The sequence below is a fragment of the Mastomys coucha genome, unplaced genomic scaffold, assembly GCF_008632895.1.
Source record: "Mastomys coucha isolate ucsf_1 unplaced genomic scaffold, UCSF_Mcou_1 pScaffold22, whole genome shotgun sequence".
NCBI classification, from domain to species: Eukaryota; Metazoa; Chordata; class Mammalia; order Rodentia; family Muridae; genus Mastomys; species Mastomys coucha.
In genome coordinates this window covers 42,087,294-42,109,614 of record NW_022196905.1, presented here as the reverse complement: position 1 = coordinate 42,109,614, position 22,321 = coordinate 42,087,294, and the positions used below count along the sequence as shown (strand labels likewise).

General features: G+C 36.2%; 1 protein-coding gene across 7 annotated transcripts in view; it reads right to left on the bottom strand.

The window, feature by feature from the left end:
* Slit2 (slit guidance ligand 2) overlaps positions 1–22,321 on the bottom strand; it is a 331,000-nt gene that overhangs the window by 39,756 nt on the left and 268,923 nt on the right. For 4 of the 7 annotated variants that reach the window (XM_031342214.1, XM_031342216.1, XM_031342215.1 and 1 more), the window contains 6 exons: positions 21,832–21,903; positions 20,335–20,406; positions 17,011–17,174; positions 9,540–9,664; positions 9,307–9,404; positions 5,220–5,359 (listed from right to left, as the gene is read on the bottom strand). In XM_031342214.1, the coding sequence (XP_031198074.1) occupies positions 5,220–5,359; positions 9,307–9,404; positions 9,540–9,664; positions 17,011–17,174; positions 20,335–20,406; positions 21,832–21,903 (671 nt within the window). Of the gene's footprint in view, positions 1–1,091; positions 1,119–5,219; positions 5,360–9,306; positions 9,405–9,539; positions 9,665–17,010; positions 17,175–20,334; positions 20,407–21,831; positions 21,904–22,321 lie in introns of all 7 variants that reach the window. The other 3 variants (XM_031342213.1, XM_031342212.1, XM_031342211.1) reach the window with 1 other exon arrangement.

Sequence of the window (22,321 nt, the reverse complement as noted above, 5' to 3'; positions counted from 1 at the left end):
ATATATCCCTCCATCAGTCTTATAATACTACAAGTAATTCTTGAATACCCATACCCATCAAGACTAGCACACTCTGTTGGTTCCTCGACTCAGGACCTAAAGTCTTTTAGAAACCCAAATGATTCAGGCTTAACACTTAGACTTTAACAGACATGTTCATGAAGATTCTAAGATATAGTTTCAGCATGGCTACTGCTCTAACAACTGTATGCCTTCTTCTCAGCTCTGGATGTATTTGGGAACCCAGCAGATGTCAGTGATGTTAGTGACTGGGCCCCAAGCTTAATAATGCTTTAAGAAAATGACTTAGAACTCACTACATTCAGTAATGTCGATACAGTTTCACTGTACAAATAAATTTCTTGGGCTTTTTAATATTTATGTGGTAAGCTATTTCATATAAAATACATTGTTTATTTAAACACAAGTCAAAGAAACACATTATCAGCACATTATTTACATATATATTAGAAACATATGTACATATATATAAACGTATAAAATTTATTTTTACTTATACAATTTCTGAAGTGCTGGTGTTGGAAACAGGGTCTTATATATGCTAGGAAGCTACTTATTGAAATGTAACACCATTCATATGGTATAAAATGTTTCAATTACTATATATATTTTCAGATATATTTTATGGACATAGTAGTAAAGATATGGACTTAAACTTATGAAAAACTCTTCACTACCTTCTATGCTTTTACAAAGAATAGTATATATGCTGTGTTAAAGGGCCTATAGTTTTAAGTATAAAATAATATATTCTCATATCTTTTAACTATAAAAGCATATGGATGAGTAGGAAAAAATATAAGTTTTTAATTTTAGACATATGTTTTTCTCACTCAGAGCTCTACCACAGCCTTCTATAAAGTGATGAAATGAATTTCAATGAAGCATTTTGTAGTGTTTCATGCAGCTATACATATATCAAGGATCTATAGGAAAGATTTGACACAGCACTGGCTAACTTCATCACTTGTCAACATTTTTACCCAGCACACCCGGTAAAATCTAGTAGCTTTAAAAGACAGAGGAGAACTAACATGAAAACCATAATAGACTTAAAAAGAGCAACTAACCTTTTTCCACCTCATTCAGATTAGCAGCTGGCAGCGACAAAGACAGAAGAGACAAAAGACTTTTTACATGGCAATGTAAGAGTAGCACACAGGAAGCCAACGCGCAGCATTAACAACAGAAAAGCCAGTGTGAGAGAGCGAACTGAAGCCAGGCTTACACTTCTTACCTACAGCTGGCTAAACACACAAACAGGGAGAAGAATGGGGCAAAAGTGAAAGCCATCCCAGCAAGCTAGAGAGTGGCAGCTAAACTGGGACTGGGTGACTGACACTTGCTTCTTTACTGTAGTAGGTGTGAAGGGAACATTTGTTTAGGGGTCCAGAGACAAAATGGGAAAGTTAAAGAATTCTTTATATTCTTCATAAGATAGACTGTGAATATAAACACTCAGTTACTATGGACACTGCCATTGTGCTGAATAATTATTTTAATAGAAAAGCTTGAAAGCATTCGTACTTCTATGGGGCCCTGAGAGGGTGGAGTTATTGAAAACACACATAATTACCCAACCCAATAATTACTATTGCGAAACTATTTTTCCAAGATCAACTCCAAATCTAACACTATCTAGGAAAATATTTACATGGTTTCAATAATGTAGGCACACCATATTCCTAATTTTCAGTTTATATATTTTCAAGGAATTCCTTGAAAATTTTCCTATAAGAAATGTTTTGTTTTTATGAAAACTATACACTAATAATTAAGACAATATTAAACAAATCATATTCCCAAATCTCTGAAATTAACTTAAAAATATAGAATTATTTTCAAAAATTAATATCGCTAAATCATTTCCCCATATGTCAAATACTGATTTTAATATAGAATCACAGGAAACTAAATTTTAAAACTTTAACCTTTCCTGAATAATACTTGTAATGAAGTATCTTCTAGCTGGGAGAGAAGCAGACCTAATGCATCGAGAATGCTAATATGTAGAGAAAAATATATCTGACTATTAAGGGGCATGTGGGGGCCCAGTAAAGTTTAGATAACAGAAAAACACTATCGAGTCATACAGTTTATGTTATTAGTCATTTTTTTGTTTTTGTCTTTGTTTGTTTTGTTTTGTTTTGTTTTGTTTAGAAAGGGGCAGGGAATACATCCTTCAACACATGTTGTGATGTTTGGTTGCTCAGGGTTTAACTTTGCCTCTATACATTTCTGAATGCATTTCAGGCATTGATCCTGTTTCAAGTATATCTAGCTCAGATTGATAAGCTGCTTGTCATGTGCTGATTTCCTTGTCTTTCCCTTCAGGTCTCTGAATTTTCTCCATTGACAACTGTACATCTCGATGTAGATGTTAAATGGGAGTATTGTTGCCATGATGATTTACAAGCTTTCCCAGTTGAAGCTTTACTTGTTGCTATCAAATAGAATTCATGTTCTCATTGTATGTATTTGTGGTACAGGCTAAGAAAGAAAAATCAAAGGAAAAAAAGCAACTGACAGCTTTAAATGATTTTAAAACAATGGCGACTTTATTATATTCTGTGAGTCTAGCTGGGTTTCTGTTTTCTGAACTCACGTTCATTAATCAGATTCCATGTTAAATTTGAAACAACAAAGTCACATTATAAGATAATTTCTCTGTAACTGCAGACATAGATTAAACAGGACACGGAATTCTAGAATCAGACTTATGTTTCCCTGACAGCAAAGGTCATCTATATGCTTCTGATCTCAGAAAATGCAGATGATTGTTGGACATTTTGTAATTGCACTCACTTCAGATGTGTACAAAAATCTACAGTTAAGAAATGATTTATGAACTCATCCCATTTAGATATTTTCTCTATTGCCAAGTTGTCACATCATTTTTGACCCAGGGGACTCAGTCCAATGTAATAAAGGTAGCATCTCTCTGCTCTATGCCTTACACAGTCTCCAGTTCAATATTTTTCTTGATCCTTTGCCCAAATTAAGGCAAAGAAACATTTGTAATAGGTATAAATAAAAAGAATAATGGTGTTTAGGCTCATTTTCAGCACCAGATGGTTTATGACAGAGTCATGGTAGGGTCCTTCATGACAACTTTTATGAATGCCACATTTTGGCAAACAATGGATTTGGTTAAGTTTTGAATTCTTATAATACAGTGAGAAGAATGATACCTGACATAGTTAGAGAAAGGGGATTGCATCCCACTCTCAGAGGAGAGAACATGGAACTGAATTCTGTAGGAGGGCACAGAAGAGCTTGGAAACGGAAGTGGAGCAGGTAGCAGAAACAGCCAAATATTGCTATGACTCATCAGAATAAATTTAGGAAATTGAAAGGCAATGCAGCAGGACATGCTCCAAACTGAGTTGTATGTGTTGCAATCTTATGCAAATTATCATAGAAAGACATACAAGGACCTTAAAACACATGTGATCTCACCTTCTGCCTTGGCTAAACCAGGAAGAGTCTATAAACTCCTGGTTACTGTACCCAGAGCAACACAGAGAGCTTTAATAGTCTTACAATGCTTGAGATTCCAACTTCTCTGGTAGAATCAAATAAAGTGGTTCACCAAAATCTCAAAAATATGTGGGTTCTTAAGCCTTTTCTATCAGCTGAACAGTGATGGAGATAGAAAGCATTTCTGTCTTATGGATGACTAAGAAACATTCTTATTTAAATATTAAACTTCTTACAGGCATATAGATATCTGGTTCAATAGATCTTAGATTCTCAGGCATTGTATAAGGGATTTAAATCTATGGCTATAAACTAGTGGAATATATCTGACATGTGATAGAGATGAGAGATGGGTAGGCAAACCTGTGTAACAACAAAAATCTATGTGGCCACGGTGTGTTCTAACACACTTGCTATATTTTGTTAATGCAAAAACAGTAAATGATCAAATTCTGACTCAGCATGATAGCTATGTATGTATGTATGGATATACACGTCTAATTTTCCATCTTCATGTGTCTATCAACCTACCAATCATCTATCTATGTACCTATCATTTATTTATTTACCTACTTACCCACCTATTCATCAATGTGTCTATATCTAGTGCTTTACTTGTAAGACTTCATGGAAAAAGCAACTTTAGAAACATTTAAACATGTCTAGATTGTCAAAACAGACCCTCATTACTCTATGTTTCACTTTTCCCATAACAAAAAATACTTTTCTATGAAGACAGACATTTAATGTAATGCAAATTTTGTGTTTTGCATAATAACCCTCAAAGATTATTGCTTCAGAAGGAACTCTTGGAAAGTCGACTATATAGATAAGGTTGCATTTTATGTTTAGAAGTATTAATCTTAGGTAACTATGTAATTATTTAACTATCCTAAATTATTAATTATGTTCTACTATATGAAAATAAATATAACAAATGAAACTGCCAAGTAGAATGCAAATTACAGCTTCAGAAACAATGACACAACCCAGTTGTGCATTAACCTTTAGATACTCCTCAGTACTATTCTCCTTTCTGTCTCCTTCTCATGCTTTGTTAAAATGAAAGCTGACTATGGCATTTCTTAGGCATAGCCACATAACCCAACAGAAAAGCTATTCTTTCGAAATAGACAAGGCAGACACTTAATGCTGACTTTATATAAAATTGTTCTAAAGTAAGAAAAAGTTAGCCCTTTGAGTAGTCTGATCAGGTTTAACAATCAGAGTCAAAGCACTGGTAATGTAGTAGTTTCACAAGACTTTCCAAAGCTCATCTTCCTGATGGAGCACAAATTGAAGGACAGAACTTCCTATAGGCAAACTTTCACTACTAAAAAGAAAGTATGGACGTTATGAGGCGTGGATGCTGAATCGTGGTTTGGTTATGTAAAGAAATGCACACATATACATTGGCAAAAATAGTCTGTAGAGGGAAAGTAGTCAAATAAAAATATGATTGAATTATGGGTTCAAAAGTTTCAGCAGGTCAGAATCATTTTTTATTCTTCTACAGATCATGACTTTATAAGAAAGGTTCATTGGACCAAGTGTGCTGCATCTTTTATTTGCTTGGCTAAACAATACCTATGTACTTCAGTTATTACCATTAAATCTCCCAATTAGTGAGAAAGAATGACTTGGTAAATAAACATAAGAGTGTGATGATGCATTCAAATTGATACACCGATTGATGACACATTTCCTCTTCTTCATACCTGTGTATTCTGGGGGGCAAAGACATGTGTAGTTGTTAATTCCATCAACGCATGTAGAATTATTTTCACAATCATTGTCTTCACAATCATCAATATTGACTTCACAGTTTTCTCCTTCAAACCCATCAGCACAAGTACACCTGAACATCAGGGAAAGAAAGGCAAGACACCGTTGTGAGTGCATTTTAAAACGTGGTCTAAATATTTTTCAAGAGTGTAAAGACACGCAACAATTACAAAACATTTGACTACAGGAAACTGAATTTTTAAATCCTTCAAAATTATATACTGTAAGTAGTAATTTAAGGTACTAGCTAACAAATCAGAGAATATTTAAGAAGAAAATTTTATGAGGGCTACTGTGACAGGATTTTGCCTATTCAATCACACTAAAATATTAGGGCAGCAGGAGGACTGTGATTGGACAGGGAAAACGGAGGTAGAGCTAAGAGTTACAGAGACAGATAGCCGCTGGAGAGAAAGAGGGAGAGGCCAACATGGAAGCAGACAAACAGGAAGAAAATCCTGAACCAGCATGGCTTTAATTAGCCACAGGGAGTTATGATATCACAAGGCTAGAGTAATTGGGATAATTTGTCTAATTTAGGTGAGCAGCTTTTATCATTATCAATTGCTTCTGAAATTATTGTATTGACATCTTATGAATTAAGAATTTATTGATACATAAATCTGTTTGGTTTATTATAAGCTTCTAGAGTTTTGTTTCTACCAGGTACATGGGGGGTGTGGCAGCTGACAGATGGCTGAGTGTGGGGTAGATGGACATTGCGTGGGGCTGGTGTGGCCAAGGGACTCGGGAGCTCTGGCCCAGAGAGACCACTGAGTTGAGATCACCTGGCTGGAGCCACATGGTCCACTGGTTGCAGATGTTAGGTGGGGAAGCCTGCTGGTCCTTTTCTTTTTCTTTATTTTATTTAATTTTTTTTTTTTTTAATTTCCCGCAACAGGCTACAAGATGGTGAAAGGCTCCACGATCTTAAGATCCTAATACATTTAAAGTTCAAAGGACAAACAAAATTTCCTTTACTTCCTCCTACATATGCTCTTCTCAAATTGGGTATAATTCACAGTTTTTTTTTAAATAATGAAGATTGGTTTTGATTTTTTAATTGTTTATTGTCTGAGAATTTCATACATGGATATAGCATGCTTTGACTGAATCCGTCCACTCTGCCTTCCATTAGATACCTCCATTATAGCCCATCACTTTTTCCTAACAACTTCATGTAGTGACCCACTTCATCCACTTAGTGTCATCTACATGAGCATGGGCGTAGGACTACCTATTGCAATGTACGTAGCCTCTCAAGGGCGACAACCTGGAGGAAACCGACTCTTGCTCTACCAGCAGTCACCAACAGCCAATAGCAGTTCAGCTACAGCTGCATGAGCCTCTCTCCAATTCAGGCTGGAATTTTGTTTGACCCAATTACTCACAGATCTTGTGTTCAGTGGTTCAGAACACATACTGCTCTTCCAGATGACCCAGATTTTATTCCCAGTCCCCCCATCAGGCAGTTCACATGCACCTATAACTCCCACTATGAAAAAATCCAATACGTCTGCCTTTGTGGGGCAACTGCTCTCATATGCACACACACAAACACACACACACACACACACACACACACACACACACACACACATACACACGATGAAATATAAAAGCATGAATCTGACTTCTAAAATCGTATCATCTATAATTCTAGTTGTGATGGTACTTGACTGATGGCAACAGTAAGTAAATGTCAAATTTACTCTTTGCAGCTATATAATACAAACATTTTCCTCATCAAAAAGACAGTAATCTCAGAGAGGGACTTGTTGGGAGGAGTTGGTATTGACAGGGATGTGATAAAAACAAGAGAAGTTGGTCTCAGAGAGTTTTCAGGGTGCATCATGTGCATGTTTGATTGTCTAAGAATAAGCTTTAAATAATAAAATGTGAACCTATTATTTGCCTCAATAAATACAATTTTCACTGGAAATGCATTGTATATTTCATTTAGAATAGATATCAAAATAATATTTGAGTGAGGTGTACATAAATTAGAGACAATTTTATAAAAGAAATAGAGTATATTTCTTCCAAAAGTAAATTTTCTAACAAGGTTCAGTAGTAGATTATTGTTCTTATGTAAAATTATTAGTGTGATTAATAAAGAGAAAAAAAGAATTGATTTTGAGAACACAACCCACAGAGTCAACTGTCTGGGCCTCATGGGAACTTGCAGAGATAATGGGGCCTGTAGGGGTCTGAATATGTCCTCTATGTATGTTACAGCTCAGTAGCTTGGTGTTCTTGTGGGAATCCTGATAGTGCGAGCAGGGGCTGTTGCTGACCCTTTGGCCTAACTGTGGGGGTTATGTTAGAGGGAATTAAGAAGCCCTTCAGTTCTATTGCTTGTGAAGACCAGGAAGAGGAGTGGCAAAGCACATTGCTTTCTCTGGTCTCCAACTTCGACTGTCTCCAGAATCTCTATTTGGATGATATCTACCTTCTAGAAGGTTCCCTTGACAAGTGGCTCGGCTGCCTGAAGACCCCTTTGGAGACCTTGTCAATTAAGGACTGCCCTCGGCTATTACAATCAGACTTCGAGTACCTGCCCCATTGTCTCAATATGCATAAGCTCAAACATCTGAACCTAAATTGTCTCTCTCTATCTGATATAGGCTCTGAGCTTCCGGGGCTCATCCTAGAGAAAGTCACAAGTACCCTGCAAATTCTGGAACTGGAGTGGTGTGGAATGTCGGACTCTCATTTCGAGAGCCAATGCTCTCAGCTCCTCAAAATCAACTTCTATCATAATGTTGTCTCTCTGCCTGTCCTGAAGAACCTTCTTTGTCACACAGCCAAGCTGAGCCAACTCACACAGGAGCTGTACCCCGCCCCTCAGGAATGCTATAAGGGTTTCAAGATTCTTAAAGACAGATTTAAGCAACTTTGTCCAGAGTTGCTAGAAATACTTCGGGCCGAAAGGCAACCCAAGAAAGTCTCCATTTCTACAGATACCTGCTTGTTCTGTTTACATTCCTGTGAATATTATTATAACCTAGAGGCCACAGATTGGCTTCGTCAGTGCATTTGTCCATAAGTAGAATAAGGTTGCTTCTGTTAACCAAGAATGGAGCACTGTGTATGAGTATATCCTTGTTTGCATATAACAAAAAAGCTGAGTTTTGGGATGCTAGTGCATCTCCATCAGAACACACACATACAAAAAAAATTTTCCAAAAATCTTACTGTTATATTAGGGAACATAAATGAATTAGGTGAAGCACAAAGAGAAAGCACCACTTTCTTATATTTTCCTATTTATTTTTCCTCCTATTGGGTTGTGTTGTCCAGTCTTGATGTGATGGTATGTGTTTAGTCTTAATTGTAGCTTGATACACCATGTTTGGTAGATGTCCCTAGGAGAGCTTCTCCTTTCTGAGGGGGTAGAGGGGAGGTGGTTCTGGTGGAGAGTGGAGGGAGGGGAGTGGTTGGGATGTAATATATACGAAAATAAAAATAATAAAAAAAGAAGTGACAAAAATAGCTTATTTCATAATTCATGAACTATATCTGAAACCACTATACCATATGATTCAATAATTATAGCTTAAAAATACATAGCATGTTTATCTATTTATATTGTGTCCTAGAAGTAAATCATTATTTTTTGTATCAGTGGGAACTGCATCTTTTTTAGCACACACTCTCCATAAAAGCAAAAACAAATCCAAAAATAAATGTATGATTTGTATAAGTGAGCTAACTGGTTATTAATGTGCCTAATGGAGTTGATATTTTGTCTTACCATAATCTGGCTTGATTTAACATAACATGTATTCTTCCAAGTTTTTAAAAGTTTGTACTTCTTCTATGAAGTGAAAGCCCTGTAATGCCTCTGATAAGTTTTCCTATTGTGCTGTCTGTTACATGGACCAATCAATACAAGCAGTCTGTACACTAAAATTCTTGAAACAATAGCTTCTTATTTGAAAAAAAAGACCATGCTTTTTGTTAAGTTAATCTTGTTTCAGTATGTCAGGCAAAGGACATCACAGCTAGGATACCTACCAGAATCCATCATTCTCTCCTTCTTTTAAATGACAAGTTCCTCCATGTTTACATGGATTACTGATACAGGCATGAATGGGGACATCACAGTCCTGGCCCTAGAGAAGAAACACCCTTGTTAATGTTAGTACAAATCAAACAAGCTAGTTCTCAGCCCCCAGAGAAAGAACATATGATACAGAAAGAAGATATACCATAGGAAGTAATGTCTTCCCACTGTGGTTTCTACTTACCTTGAAACCATATGGACAGGTACATCGATAAAAATCGACTGGGTCATTGTTACAGGTGCCATCGTTTTTACATGGATTTGATAAGCAAGGGTTACACTTGGCTTGAATAGTGACATCCACGGGACCTACAAATTAATAGTAAAATATAAGAGAGTGGTGCTTTCTCTCTGTGCTTCACCTAATTCATTCATGTTCCCTAATATAACAGTTAAGATTTTTGGAAAATTATTTGTCATTCATCTTTAAATGATTCTTCTCTGATGGGAACAGTAATCAGTATCATTCAATCCTGCCCAGGAATGCCAGAGGAAGTCTTTTAATTGTGAAGACTGTGAGATTTCTAAGTGACAGTAAGACTCTGGTTTGGTAGCTGAGGTAGCAAGAAGCTGAAATTAATGACATCAGCCTCACGATATGAAAGCATTTATAAACTGTCTAGTATTTTTGGATACTGTCCATGACTGTGACCCACACCCAGCTTCAGCCAGCTTGATGGAAATGCATAGCACAAAATTGCAGTGCTGTTTTATGAATGTGACAAAATCCAGAAAAATATGGCCTCTGTTATATTCCCCTTTGATCCATTTTGGATTATTTGGTTCATTAGTGCAGACTGTGCCAGGTGGTATTCCCACCCTGTCTTCTCTAGCAATAAGATGCCACTCAAATGATCCTCTCAGTTTCCTGTTTTGTAGCACACTTTATAGAAAACTTTTGATCAGTAAAAGGCCAGATTAACACATACCATCCTCAGAAATTTTCTACTATTCACACTTACTACCTGAGCTTTGGATCTCTGTATTTTGCCTAGTTGTGATGTTTTCTAATGCTCTCCAGTTGTTGTAGAGAGAAGCTTCTGTGATGGAGGGTGAGAACCACACTTATATGTGGATGTGAGAGTAGCTACTTAGAATGTAATTAAAGATTATACTGATGTTGGAAAATGACAATACTTTCTCCTCTAGGTTTCATTACTTCACCAACCATAGGAAGTTGGCTAAATGTACTGTCTCAGGCATGAATTTCCACCTATTGGATGGGCTGTAAGTTCAGTTGGGTAGCTATTGGTTACTCCAGAATATAGATATCACTATTTCATCTTTTGGGATATCTTACCTTGCTGAGCATTGACTGGATCCTTGGTATCACAGTTAGAAAGGACTATTGACTGTTTTTCTCCATTAGCAGCTTGCACAGCAACGTTAATAGTTACCTGATTTCACCAGCTTTGCTTCTCTCTACATTCCAACCCTTAAGAATTACTTCCCTGGCACCTTGATCATTTCTATTCATTTTCCTACCTACATTTAAGTATTTTAACTCCTATCATCTATCTTTTATTTGACTCCAATTTAGAATTCATTTTCTGTTCAGTGTCCTCTCTAAGTACCTTCTCTGTATATCCTCGTATATCCTCTAATTCACAGGGTGTTACGGTCAAAAAACAAAAAACCAAAATAAATAAATAAATAAATAAATAAATAAATAAATAAAATCACAAGTCTGATTTGTGAATCTATTGTAAATCATAAAATAATAGAAACAATGGTAAGAAGCAATGAGATTTGTTTTCCCTGTGTTTTCTTTGTCTGTCTCTGTCTCTGTGTCTCTCTGTGTCTTTCTATCTATCTACCTATCTATCTATCTATACATACATACACACATACACACACACACACACACACACACACACACACACACACATATGTATGTCCTTGAAAGGTCACTACATCCTTCAACTTCTTGTATTTGAAGCTAACAGGTTCTGAGAGATGTTTCCTGCAAACATATTAGCCTCCATGAGATGTGTACCACAGAGAAGGAAAAGCCTTGCAGCTCATGGAGACAGGTACTTGCTAGTGTTAGTGAAATGAAGGAGTTGAGTGTACGCCAACTGGGTGATTTAAAATTAAAGTTAACTAAGAAAGTAATACAGTATTAGTTAAATGAGCAGAGATGTGTTTACCTTAGTAATTCAAACTAAAAATGAGAAGACACCTTTGTTAGCACTCCGTCTCTGTTACAGGTTTTAATAGATGGACTGCTATATGGTGAATACTTTGAAGTCTGAAGACAGACCTACTTACGTGACTTCAACCACTAGGTACGTACTTAACCCCAGAGTTCCTATCCCTGAGGATTCTATCTCACTTTGATTTAATACCAAAAGCCTAATACATAAAAAAGTTCTAACTACATCCCAGAATCTGCCTTTATTCTCCTAATGCTTTGGAAACACTAGTCCAATAACAAACTCGTGTCCAAAGCACACAAAAAACAACTCCAGAAGCTCATGGCGATTTGTGATACTAGGCAACTGGACTGAAAGGAGATCCTGTTTAAAACCAAGCATTTGTGTTACATGTGTTATTACAGAATTCCTTAAGCAACATTATCAAAGGCATATTTATCAACATCCCTCACTCATCAAATATTTATGGGTATCTACTTTGTGTGAGGTGCGACGCTTCAGATCATACAATCCTAATGAAACGCCTGTGTTTCTTCAAAACCTTTTGTTCAGCAATGAAGCTGTGTATGTGTCAATTAGAGAAAAAAAAATAGGCAATGATAACACATGTGATGAAAAGCACATTTTAAGGTGGTGCAAGCTGTTATGGGAGAGGTTTTCTAACGCAAATTGAAATAGCATCCTGAATTCCACAAGAAAATTCATAGTCAGTTATTTGTGGTCATTGATGGAAATCTATTGAGAGTTTGGTAAGACTAAGAGCTGAAGTGCACAGACTGCTAAGAGAGAAGCAGAACTAGAAAAAGATAAGAAGAAGGAGGGAAAGAAAATGTCAAAGAAGTAACAAGAAGAACTAATAAAGATAAGTAAAATGATTTTGCTGGATTCAGCAGGACAGAAGTCATTGGTCTTATACTTTCGACTCAGGAATGAAATGGCAGCTAATGATAGATGGTAAAAAATCATGTAAATTAAAAAAACAGATAACTATCTAAATCCACACTTTTCTTTTGGTGGTGAACAAATTAAAACTCTACTACACTAAAGTTATTTCAAAGTTATAGGTATAAGTTAGTGATAAGAGGTCTGAAAATATGAAATGTTTGGATATAAAAAGTTTGAATAATGCTTCAAAACTGATCTAGTCAGTGAATTTTTTGTTGCTGCTCATTTACACTAAATTATTTAATCATCTTTACTTTGGTTCATGAATAAAGTTAATATTGAGTCACAATTGTAAAGCATAAAGCCAGCGGTCTCACTAAAGCAGCCCAACAGTTCTCCTCAAAGGAAAATGTGAGTGCCCTGAAAGAAACCACTGCTATTTCAAAGTCATTATGGAGATATGTTACATTCTCCCCAACAATTCTGGAATGGACAGGATTACTAATATATAAAATTAGGGGAGGGAATGCAACACACTAGATTATATAGTACAGTGTTAATATTTTAGGATTTTAAAAAGTTCCTAGAATTAACGTTTGAGCTTTGATATATATAGAGAGACATAAAGAAGTAATGAACATAGTTCTCTTCCTTTTTGTAGTCTTCCTCATCTCCCCCTACTCCTCCGATACCTCTTCTCCCCTTCCTTTCTCCCTCCTCTTCCTCATACTCCTGATTACTGGGACTGAAACTAGGGCTCTGCACCAACTTGACAACAGCAGCCTCAGTTTTGTTTTGGCATTTATTTTTCATCTGGAGAAAGGGTATCACTGTTTGTGTAAGTAGCTTTAGCATGGTTGAGACCTCCTTACCTTAGCAACCCGTGTCTGTATCACTAGGCTTTGATAAAGTAATTGTGTTGTTTTCTAGTTTCCCCATCTGTTTTGAAGTTCTGGCTGTGAAACACCTGCCTCTATCAGCTTGTCCTTTTTTTGCAGTGTCCTACTCCGATATCCTATGGCTACCTGTAAACACCTCTTGAGAGTCTTCTGGTATCATACAATTCCATCACTGATTGACCCAGTTAGATATCATTTACACATTTCCATCTTATACTTATCTCTGTCACTCACATTCTGTATTATTTTTAGAATTAACTATGTAATAACATAACTCTCATGAAAGTCGGTGTTTAGTTATCATTTACTAGATCCTTAACATGTTGTAACACTACTTTATCATTTGTATGAACGCCATCAAAAATGTTTGTTAAGTGGATAAAAGAGGATATCATATATTTCCAATTGAATATGCACTTTTTGGTAATCTGAGCGACTATTGAATATCTGTCAAATGAAAGAAGTGGGGTATTTAGCCATGTACATAGCAAAATCTTGCTCTCTGTGCATCATGAACTTTACAGAGGACGTTTAAGGAAATAAAAAAGGCAAAGCTCTCATTTTGTGATTAAAAAATGCTTGATTAGCTGGATGGTGGTGGCATATGCCTTTAATCCCAGAACTTGGGAGGCAGAGGCAGGAGGATCTTTGAGTTTGAGGCCAGCCTGGTCTACAGAGTGAGTTCCAGGACAGCCAGGGCTACACAGAGAAACCCTGTCTCAAAAAAAAAAAAACCAAAACCGAAACCAAAACCAAAACCAAAACAAAACAAGAATGCTAGATTATGTCAATGTTTAAGAGAAGAGGAGAAGCATGAGGTTACAAGGACAGCTTTGCACCACCTTTTTCTCACTAAAGAGTGCTCTCACCTGGTGGCTAGCTACTTATTCCCATTCCTTTGTTTTAACATTATAAAATGTAATTTTCCATAAAGGAAGTACAATGGAAATCGAGAATATATATTTCAATTAAAATCAGTTACACAAAATAGTACAGAAATACTACATTTACATATAAAATGGACATGTGTCTTTAATAAAGATGATTCGTTTTCCTGTTGTAATTTGATTACATATTGATAAGCCTTAAAATGAGAGGTTATACTAAGCAGACTTTCATGAGTAAAATAAAAACATTTTACACCAGCATAAAAAGCAGGGGAGTTAATTTAAAATATGAAAATATCAAATTATAAAATATTTAAGGCTCCATCATTTTACTGCTTTCAAACTCATAAAGCATGAATGCTCACAGGACAGGACTCATGAGATTTCCCTGAGTGGATTCCAAGAATAGATTAGAATACATTGCCTTCAGGCAAACAAACATCATTGGAAGGGGCTCTCAACTTTGATGTTCTCAGGATACTTCTGTCAGAAGGTTGCAAGGTTATTGATATCAATGGTTCATGTAATATTTCTTCTATCGAACCACCTAAGCAAAAGAGTAGTGAGTTCTGAAGTCAGAGACTCATGGTTCAATCTTTGTCTCCTTTACTCTGACTCAATCACTAAATCTACGATATTTTGGTATCTCAGGTGGGAAGTGCATAGTCCTTACATAGGAATCACGGGAAGATAAAGTGTTTAGGATAGAGCAAACATTCTGAAAACAATTAAAAGTCATTGTTATTGTACTATTAAAAAACAAGGCACTGTACTATGTAGAATTATGCTATGTTTCTGTTAAAATTAGCTTGTCCCTCTAGATTCATTTTTTTAAAAAATTACTCCAGCCTGTGGGTATTGTCTGATTGTATTTTGGTGGTGTTTTGGAATGTTAGAGTAACACAATTAACCACATAGCTATACAGGGTGTGTTTTCTGTGTAAGGTAGCATGACTTGTATATTCCCAGTCATTTCACTTTTGTAAAGTGTGTATGCAAAATTGAGAAGTGGAGACAAATGTTGTGAAAGAATGCAAGTGTATAAGAGACAGAATATAACCACAGTTATCATTCTTCAGCCTTCATTCTGTGTCTGTATTTGTGTATGATTGTGCATGTGGTGTATGGATGTGCTTAAGTTAAGGTGTGTGCACATGCCTTTGAAGGCCAGAGTCCAATATTGGTTGTTCTTAATCCCTCTGTGTGTATTTTTCAAGACAGGGTCTCTCCCTGAACCCAAAGTTCTCTGATTCATCTGGAACACCCGACTGGTGAGTTCCAGGGATCTTCCTCTCTCCATCCAGACAGAGCTGGAGTTCTGTATATGTGCCACCATGTCTACTTTTTAATCCAACACTTAGGATCCAAACTGTGGTTCTCATGTTTATTGCAGCAAGCCTTGATCATGGATATACCATAGAATTTAGTGACTACTTTCTCTAGTTCTCCACCTCTTTTTGTTTGAAAGGGTCTCGCTCTAGACTGGAATTTGACAAATATACTAGGTTAGATAACCAATGAGCTTTGGGAATCTATTTTATCATTCATAGGGCTTATAATCAAGTGCTCCCATGCCTCTGCTTTGTTTGTTATGTGTGCTCTGGAGATTAAACCTGTGTCTTTCTTCTTTCAAGGCAAACACTTGACCAGCTCTCTCCTCAGCCTTGTCAACCTGTTTAATCTTTAAAGTCTTTCATGCTTGTACTCTCACTCTTGGAATCAATTTACTCATAGGGAAACTGAGGCACAGTTGGTTAGGCCATGAAATTAGGTTTTCCTAAGTACTGGAAAACTAAGCTATGAATTTAATCACCCAGACTGGCTGTGGGGTAAACAATTATACAATATTGCTTACTTAAATATGTTTTTTCCCTGCATCAATGGTTGAGTTCTAAAAGCTTATGGTTTTTTTTTTTTTTTGGAAGTGTATACAAATGTAGGAGGGACTGACCACACTACAAATTTCTCTGTATTCCATAATATCTAGGGTTTGTATTTTCTGATTTTATATTTAGAAGTATCAATAATGTTTCTTCTCTAGTAATTCTACATGGGTTTTTAAAAATATCTACAAGTTAAGAAGAATGACAAAACTTACAACCTACATCTACATCTTTAGTTTCCCTGAATGGAAACAAAAGTCTTTAGGAATGGTATCTATATATTGTGACTAGTGGTTCATTTTATTTCTTCTTGAAAAAATAAATTATTACTGTTTGCATTTCCCCAATTAGATTTTTTGTACTTATACTATGAATGTTTGCATCAACTATTCTTAAAATGAGAAAATATAATTATATTTATTATGAAGATACTATTTAGAATCTACAAGAACATCAACAAAGGGTCAAGTTGGGGAAGAGACAGGAGTAGAAGCGAGCACAAGGGAGCATCCACACAGGAAATCTCAGCACAGAGGGTGATTGGGGATTCCTGGCTGGAGCATTGGGAGGCTTGGTTTCGTTCTCCTTACCTGGGATTAGGAAGCCACAGGGCCCTGGGAGCCCTAAGATAAAGCAATGTTTAGATAAAGGAAAAGTAAAACATTTTATTGGTTAGAGTTCTAAGAAAGTAATTCTCAATTTGTACACATCTACCTACATTTTTCAAGAAAGCCTATTCATTCCAATGAGTCTAACATGGATTTGAAAAGCCCAATTGTACAATTGGGAAACAGGAAATATCCTACCGTGTTCAAACAGATTAACCGAGTACATAAACTCTTCCCCAACTAGACCTTCGAAGTCTAATTACAAGATACTGCCACTTCTGTGGTGATTAATGTAGGGAGCTTTTCAAAAAGTAGTGGTCATAATTAAAACTCATACCTTGACATGTAAATTTTTTGGAGGGTGTAGTGAGTAACAATTTATCTGCCATTTCTCCAGGGCCGGCACAGCGTGCAATTCCAGGTTCCTTATATTCCGACTTCACCCAGTCGGATAACCACTGCATGTTACAATCACAGTAAAGAGGGTTGGCTCCAATTGCTCTGGAAAAAGAACACCACAAAAGCACACATACACACACACACAAGTATGGAAGTATTGTTATTTCCTAACAAAACAGATTCACAGTGATGCTCAGTAGAAAATCCCTCTGAATTTGTTGATGCCAACAATTTAGAAGAAAATGGAGAAGGTGCAGATTCCCATTTTCTTTATCTTTGTGAGGCTGGGATAAATAACACTAACAGTTTCTTGGGCTTTCCAGGGTTACTTCATATGCAGAGAGACACATTTATCTTGAATGTAAGTACATCCAAAGAAAAGGTTAGCACTTCTGCTTTCCCGGGTTGCTTACTGAGTACTTGGTTACTGGTCAACAATCCGAGGACTCCACTATGAACAGGAAATTATTCTTAATCCCCAGTGAACTCCCATTTCTAAGTAGACTGGTATATGGACAAACACAAGTAATCCTCAGGAGAAGTTACATAGCAGTTACAAGCATTTACAAGACGCCTGTGAATGAGCAGGCTGACTTCTCTGGGAGGTGCTGATGGGGATGAGAGTCTACACTACTCAGGATAATTAAATAGGTGTAAACCGTTAGGGATGTTACTTCAAGCAAAGGACCACTGTAAAGGCAAATGAAGTCCATTCTCCCGTGCTCATTTGCACCTTTAGTGGTCTGTCGTTTTAGAATTCTGTATTTAGTGACACAAGCAGTAAGAGTAATGGAAGAGTCATAGGGAAGCAGTTAGCATTATTTCATCATTTCAATCTGCTAGACCTATGCTAACCAATTTCTATAAAGTACCTTATTTTATTTAAGATAGTCATATGTGAGTCTGATATTATTCAAATGCTATTATTATTAAATAGTTTCATAAACTTGTCATGCTTGAACACAAGGTACGTGAGGGCAGTTTTCAAAGCTAAATTACCTTCTGATTAGCAACTGAGGTGTATAACTGAATCATAATCTAGGGAACCCTCTCCCTCTAAAATATTCTTGCAAAAATCATAACACCTTATTGTGTGCAAATCAATATCCAAATTTTATCAAGCATCACAACGCAGTGTTTGCTTATATATATATTGTATATATGTCAGCCCAAAACATTTCAAATCAAAGCACTAGCCAAATGGTAGTGATTCCTTTGCTCTCTATTGACATTTCCCAACGTCCTTCTCAATTGAAGGAGAGAGAAGTGAATAAGAAGAGCTGTTAATGATCTACAGAGTGGAAAAGAAATGTGTAACAGGGAGGCAAGCCATGACAGGACAGAGGACCTTTGAACTGGATCACTGTTGTGGGGAGAGCCACATAATGCACTGGTCCCTCAGGTCAAGCAGGACTCATGCTATGTAGTCTTCTGTGGTCTATGACCCTAAATCCACTACCTCCTTTTGTAGCATTCTCTCAGACAGCAGCAGCCATACCTCTGAAATGAATAGTTTTTATTTCATACTGTATCTCATGAACAGGGCATGAGTTTGCAAAAAGAGCTTTTTTTTTTTTTTTTTCAAAATAAAAATAACTTTTATTTAAAAGGCAATGCTTGACCTTTTTCTTATTTTTCTTCTTATTATTTTTATTGGATATTTTCTTTATTTACCTTTCAAATGTTATCCCCTTTCCTAGTTTCCCTCCCTCCTGGAAACACTCTATCTCATCTTCCCTTCCCCTGATGAGGGTGTTCCTCCACCCACCCACCCACTCCCACCTTCCTGCCCTGGATTCCCCTACCCTGGGGCATCTATTGAACCTTCCTAAGATCAAGGACCTCTCCTACCATTGATGTATGGCTATCCTCTGCTACATATGCAGCTGCAGCCATGTGTACTCCTTTGTTGATGGCTTAGTCCCTGGGAGTTCTGTGGGCAGGAGGGTCTGGTTGTTTGGTATTGTTGTTCTTCCTATGGGGTTGCAAACACCTTCAACTCCTTCAGTCCTTTCTCTAACTCCTCCATTGGGGACCCTGTGCTCAGTCCAATGGTTGTCTGAGAACATCCACCTCTGTATTTGTAAGGCTCTGGCAGGGCCTCTCAGGAGAGCTCTTGACATGAACCTTTTGTGAGGTAGATGCTGAGGCTCAAAGATTAAATGGTAGAGGTCTTTCCTTCTGTAGCTTCTGGTCTAATGGCATAAATATGAATTGGAGGTATCCATCTGATAAATGGATATATACAAACTATACTAATACCAGAACTTCCGCAAAGCAAATACAGATGAAACATGACTAACTAGAGGACATTATTCTTTCATTGTCTTTCTAAATTTTCTAAATTTCTATCTTTTTTTTTTTTTAATTCTTGTGAATCTTACAGAGGTCATACTAGCTTTGACATCCAGCCAGAACTAGATAATTGCTACTGGGTGGCTCAAATATATCATCATGAAAGGAGGGTTTCTAGTCTTAGACAGACTTCTTTTCTTCCTTCTAGGTTTGAGATATCTTGATATTACATCTAGTAATAGAGTAAGGATAAAATTCAACAGTGCTAATTTTGTGTGTGTGTGTGTATGTGTGTGTGCATTATGTCTATATAATTCAAAAATAATGAATAAATGAATATATTCTATATATTAGTATATATGCAAATATATGTCTCTATGTATGTATATATACATACACATGTATATATATATAATATATAATATATAATGTATTTTGACCTCCATTTTTACTGCAACTATAATTATGGAGATAGAAGTAAAAGTACATACAAAAGAACTTGTTATAACTACTATCAAATTATACAATATTCAGTGCTGTTAATGTCAATATTGCACAGTACCATGGCCAATGTTAAGCAATATTTGTGGAATAAATGAATCAAAGCAAATTGGTGTATGACTCATGGAGGAAGTGGTACACGGGACACAGCTTTGGAAAGTAGAATTGAGTAAGAATCAGAGAGCAATCAGAAAAAAGTACAGAGAGGCCGGAGATCTGTTTTCATATAAATGACACTTTTAGCTGAGTCAAGACCACCCAGCTGATGAAGACTGCCAGCCCAAAGAGTAAATTAAAATTTACTTGGAGGTGGCAAGGTATCCAATTTGAAACTCAGTACATTTCCTTTCAAGATTAAATCAAGCATAGCTCATAGTTACAGAAAAGGAGTGGCAGAAGACTATTGCAAATATGTTAATCAGAGAGCATCTGACCCCAGCATTGCATCCTTGAGCCAGGTACTCACAAGTGTGACAAGGCTGAAAGGTCACTGAAGGCACCTTCAGGAACGACAGAAATGTCATTTCCATGTAGAGACCTAAAAGAGAAGAAGTTCAGAGGATTATTTCTACACGTTGAAGGACTTCATTTTTATTAAACACTTTAGTGGAAGAAGACAATCTATTCAATAAGCTATGTTTGAACAACAGATATCTTTTTAGAAAAGCAAAAGTCAGCCCATACCTCACATCATCTGCACAAAATAAATTGTGTATTGAAGAGTTAAATGTATGATGAAATTAGCAATTCCTTAAAACATATGCAGTTCATATATCCATAGGATGAGGAAAACTTGCAATAGTATAATATAAATCTCAGAAAACAGAAAGAGTATAAAATATTCTACAAGGTAAAATATACAAAATAATGTAATTGCTAAGGGCTGTGTGCAAAAAAGTGGACGGTAAATATAACCATGAAAGATAAAACATTTAAATTGTTAATTAAAAGGTTTAGTAATTGTACAGATGTTGTACTATATAATGAAAATAGTATCAAAATAGATCATGGCTAACGAAGCAATGAGGCTTCCTTAGAACACATACTACAAATGCTCAGTAACTATACAAGGACTCAAATGCTACAACCATTTGAAACGCAAGGTAAAGCAGCCAAAACAAAACAAAAAAACCCACCCAGTTTTCTATCTGTCATAGCAATGCGAAAGGATTAATAATACCCTAATATGAAAAGTTTACAAAAGTGCTTTGAAAGGATATTCTATTAAACTGTTACTGAAAAATAGAATTAAGTCATTGACAAAATATTGTTTGGAAGACAAGTAGAGAGTTCTGGAACTATACTAATATCATGGATAGAACTTCGTAATGAAGAATCCCTTCTACATCATCACTTTCATGTTAGTACATCTGCACCAAGATAAAACCATAGATGGTTCATTTGAGTATCATAAAAAAATAAAGATAGTTTTCCATTAATTGAATGATAATGGGCATGGGGATGGTTAGCAAAGTTATTTTCTTCTATCCAAGGTAGATTCTGTACCTGGGAAACAGTTGGCAAACAGCTACACATGGTAAAAGAAAACCACACTAAAGTGTTATTTAAAGTAGCAATGGAAGAAAAAGGTAAAATCCTACTCATGGCTGGTAAGAGTTACATAACTGTAGGATATAAAAATAAATACAAAGAACAAAGCCTGGAAGAGTATGTTAAACTATTTCTTTTCACAGTATAGTATATAGCAATATACCGGTATATACTATAGTATTTAGCAATAAATGACTACCACAGTAACATGTACTACAAAAATGGAGGTAATGTTGTCTCAATCAAAGTGGTTCAACGATACTATATGAAACAATTGTCCTAACTTCAAATTTCCAGTAAACTGTAACACATACATCATGAAATAGCCAAGAATAGCAAAGTGATAACATCCCCCCATCCCCCCAAATAGCCCATAACTCAGAAATGTGATTGTTCAATACAGGATGCTTACAGTAACCGAAGAGACTTTAATCCATCAAAGGTTCGTGGAGGGATACATCTCAGACGGTTGTAACTGAGGATTCTGTAAATAAACACATGTCAGTTTACCTAACATGGGGATCTAGTAATATACAAATGCTATTTTAAAGCAAACCAGTTCAGAAAATGGTTATTTGAGCAATTGATGAATAGAATGTATTTATATATCATTTACATTGCTCCTCTATTTGTTTTAATTCTATTATGATTCATTACCTAAATATAACTTAACAATTTTCCTACTGTGTACACATGCTTCACTCATCCTGAAATATCAGGCTCTGTGTGGTGGTTTGAATGAGAATGGCCCCAATAGGCTCATAGATTTGAGTACATGGTCACCAGAGTGTGGCACTATTTGAAATGAGTAGGAAGTGGCCTTGTTGGAGGAAGTTTGTCTCTGGCTTTGAGGTTACAAAAAACCCATTCTAAGCCCAAACCCTCTCTCTCTCTCTCTCTCT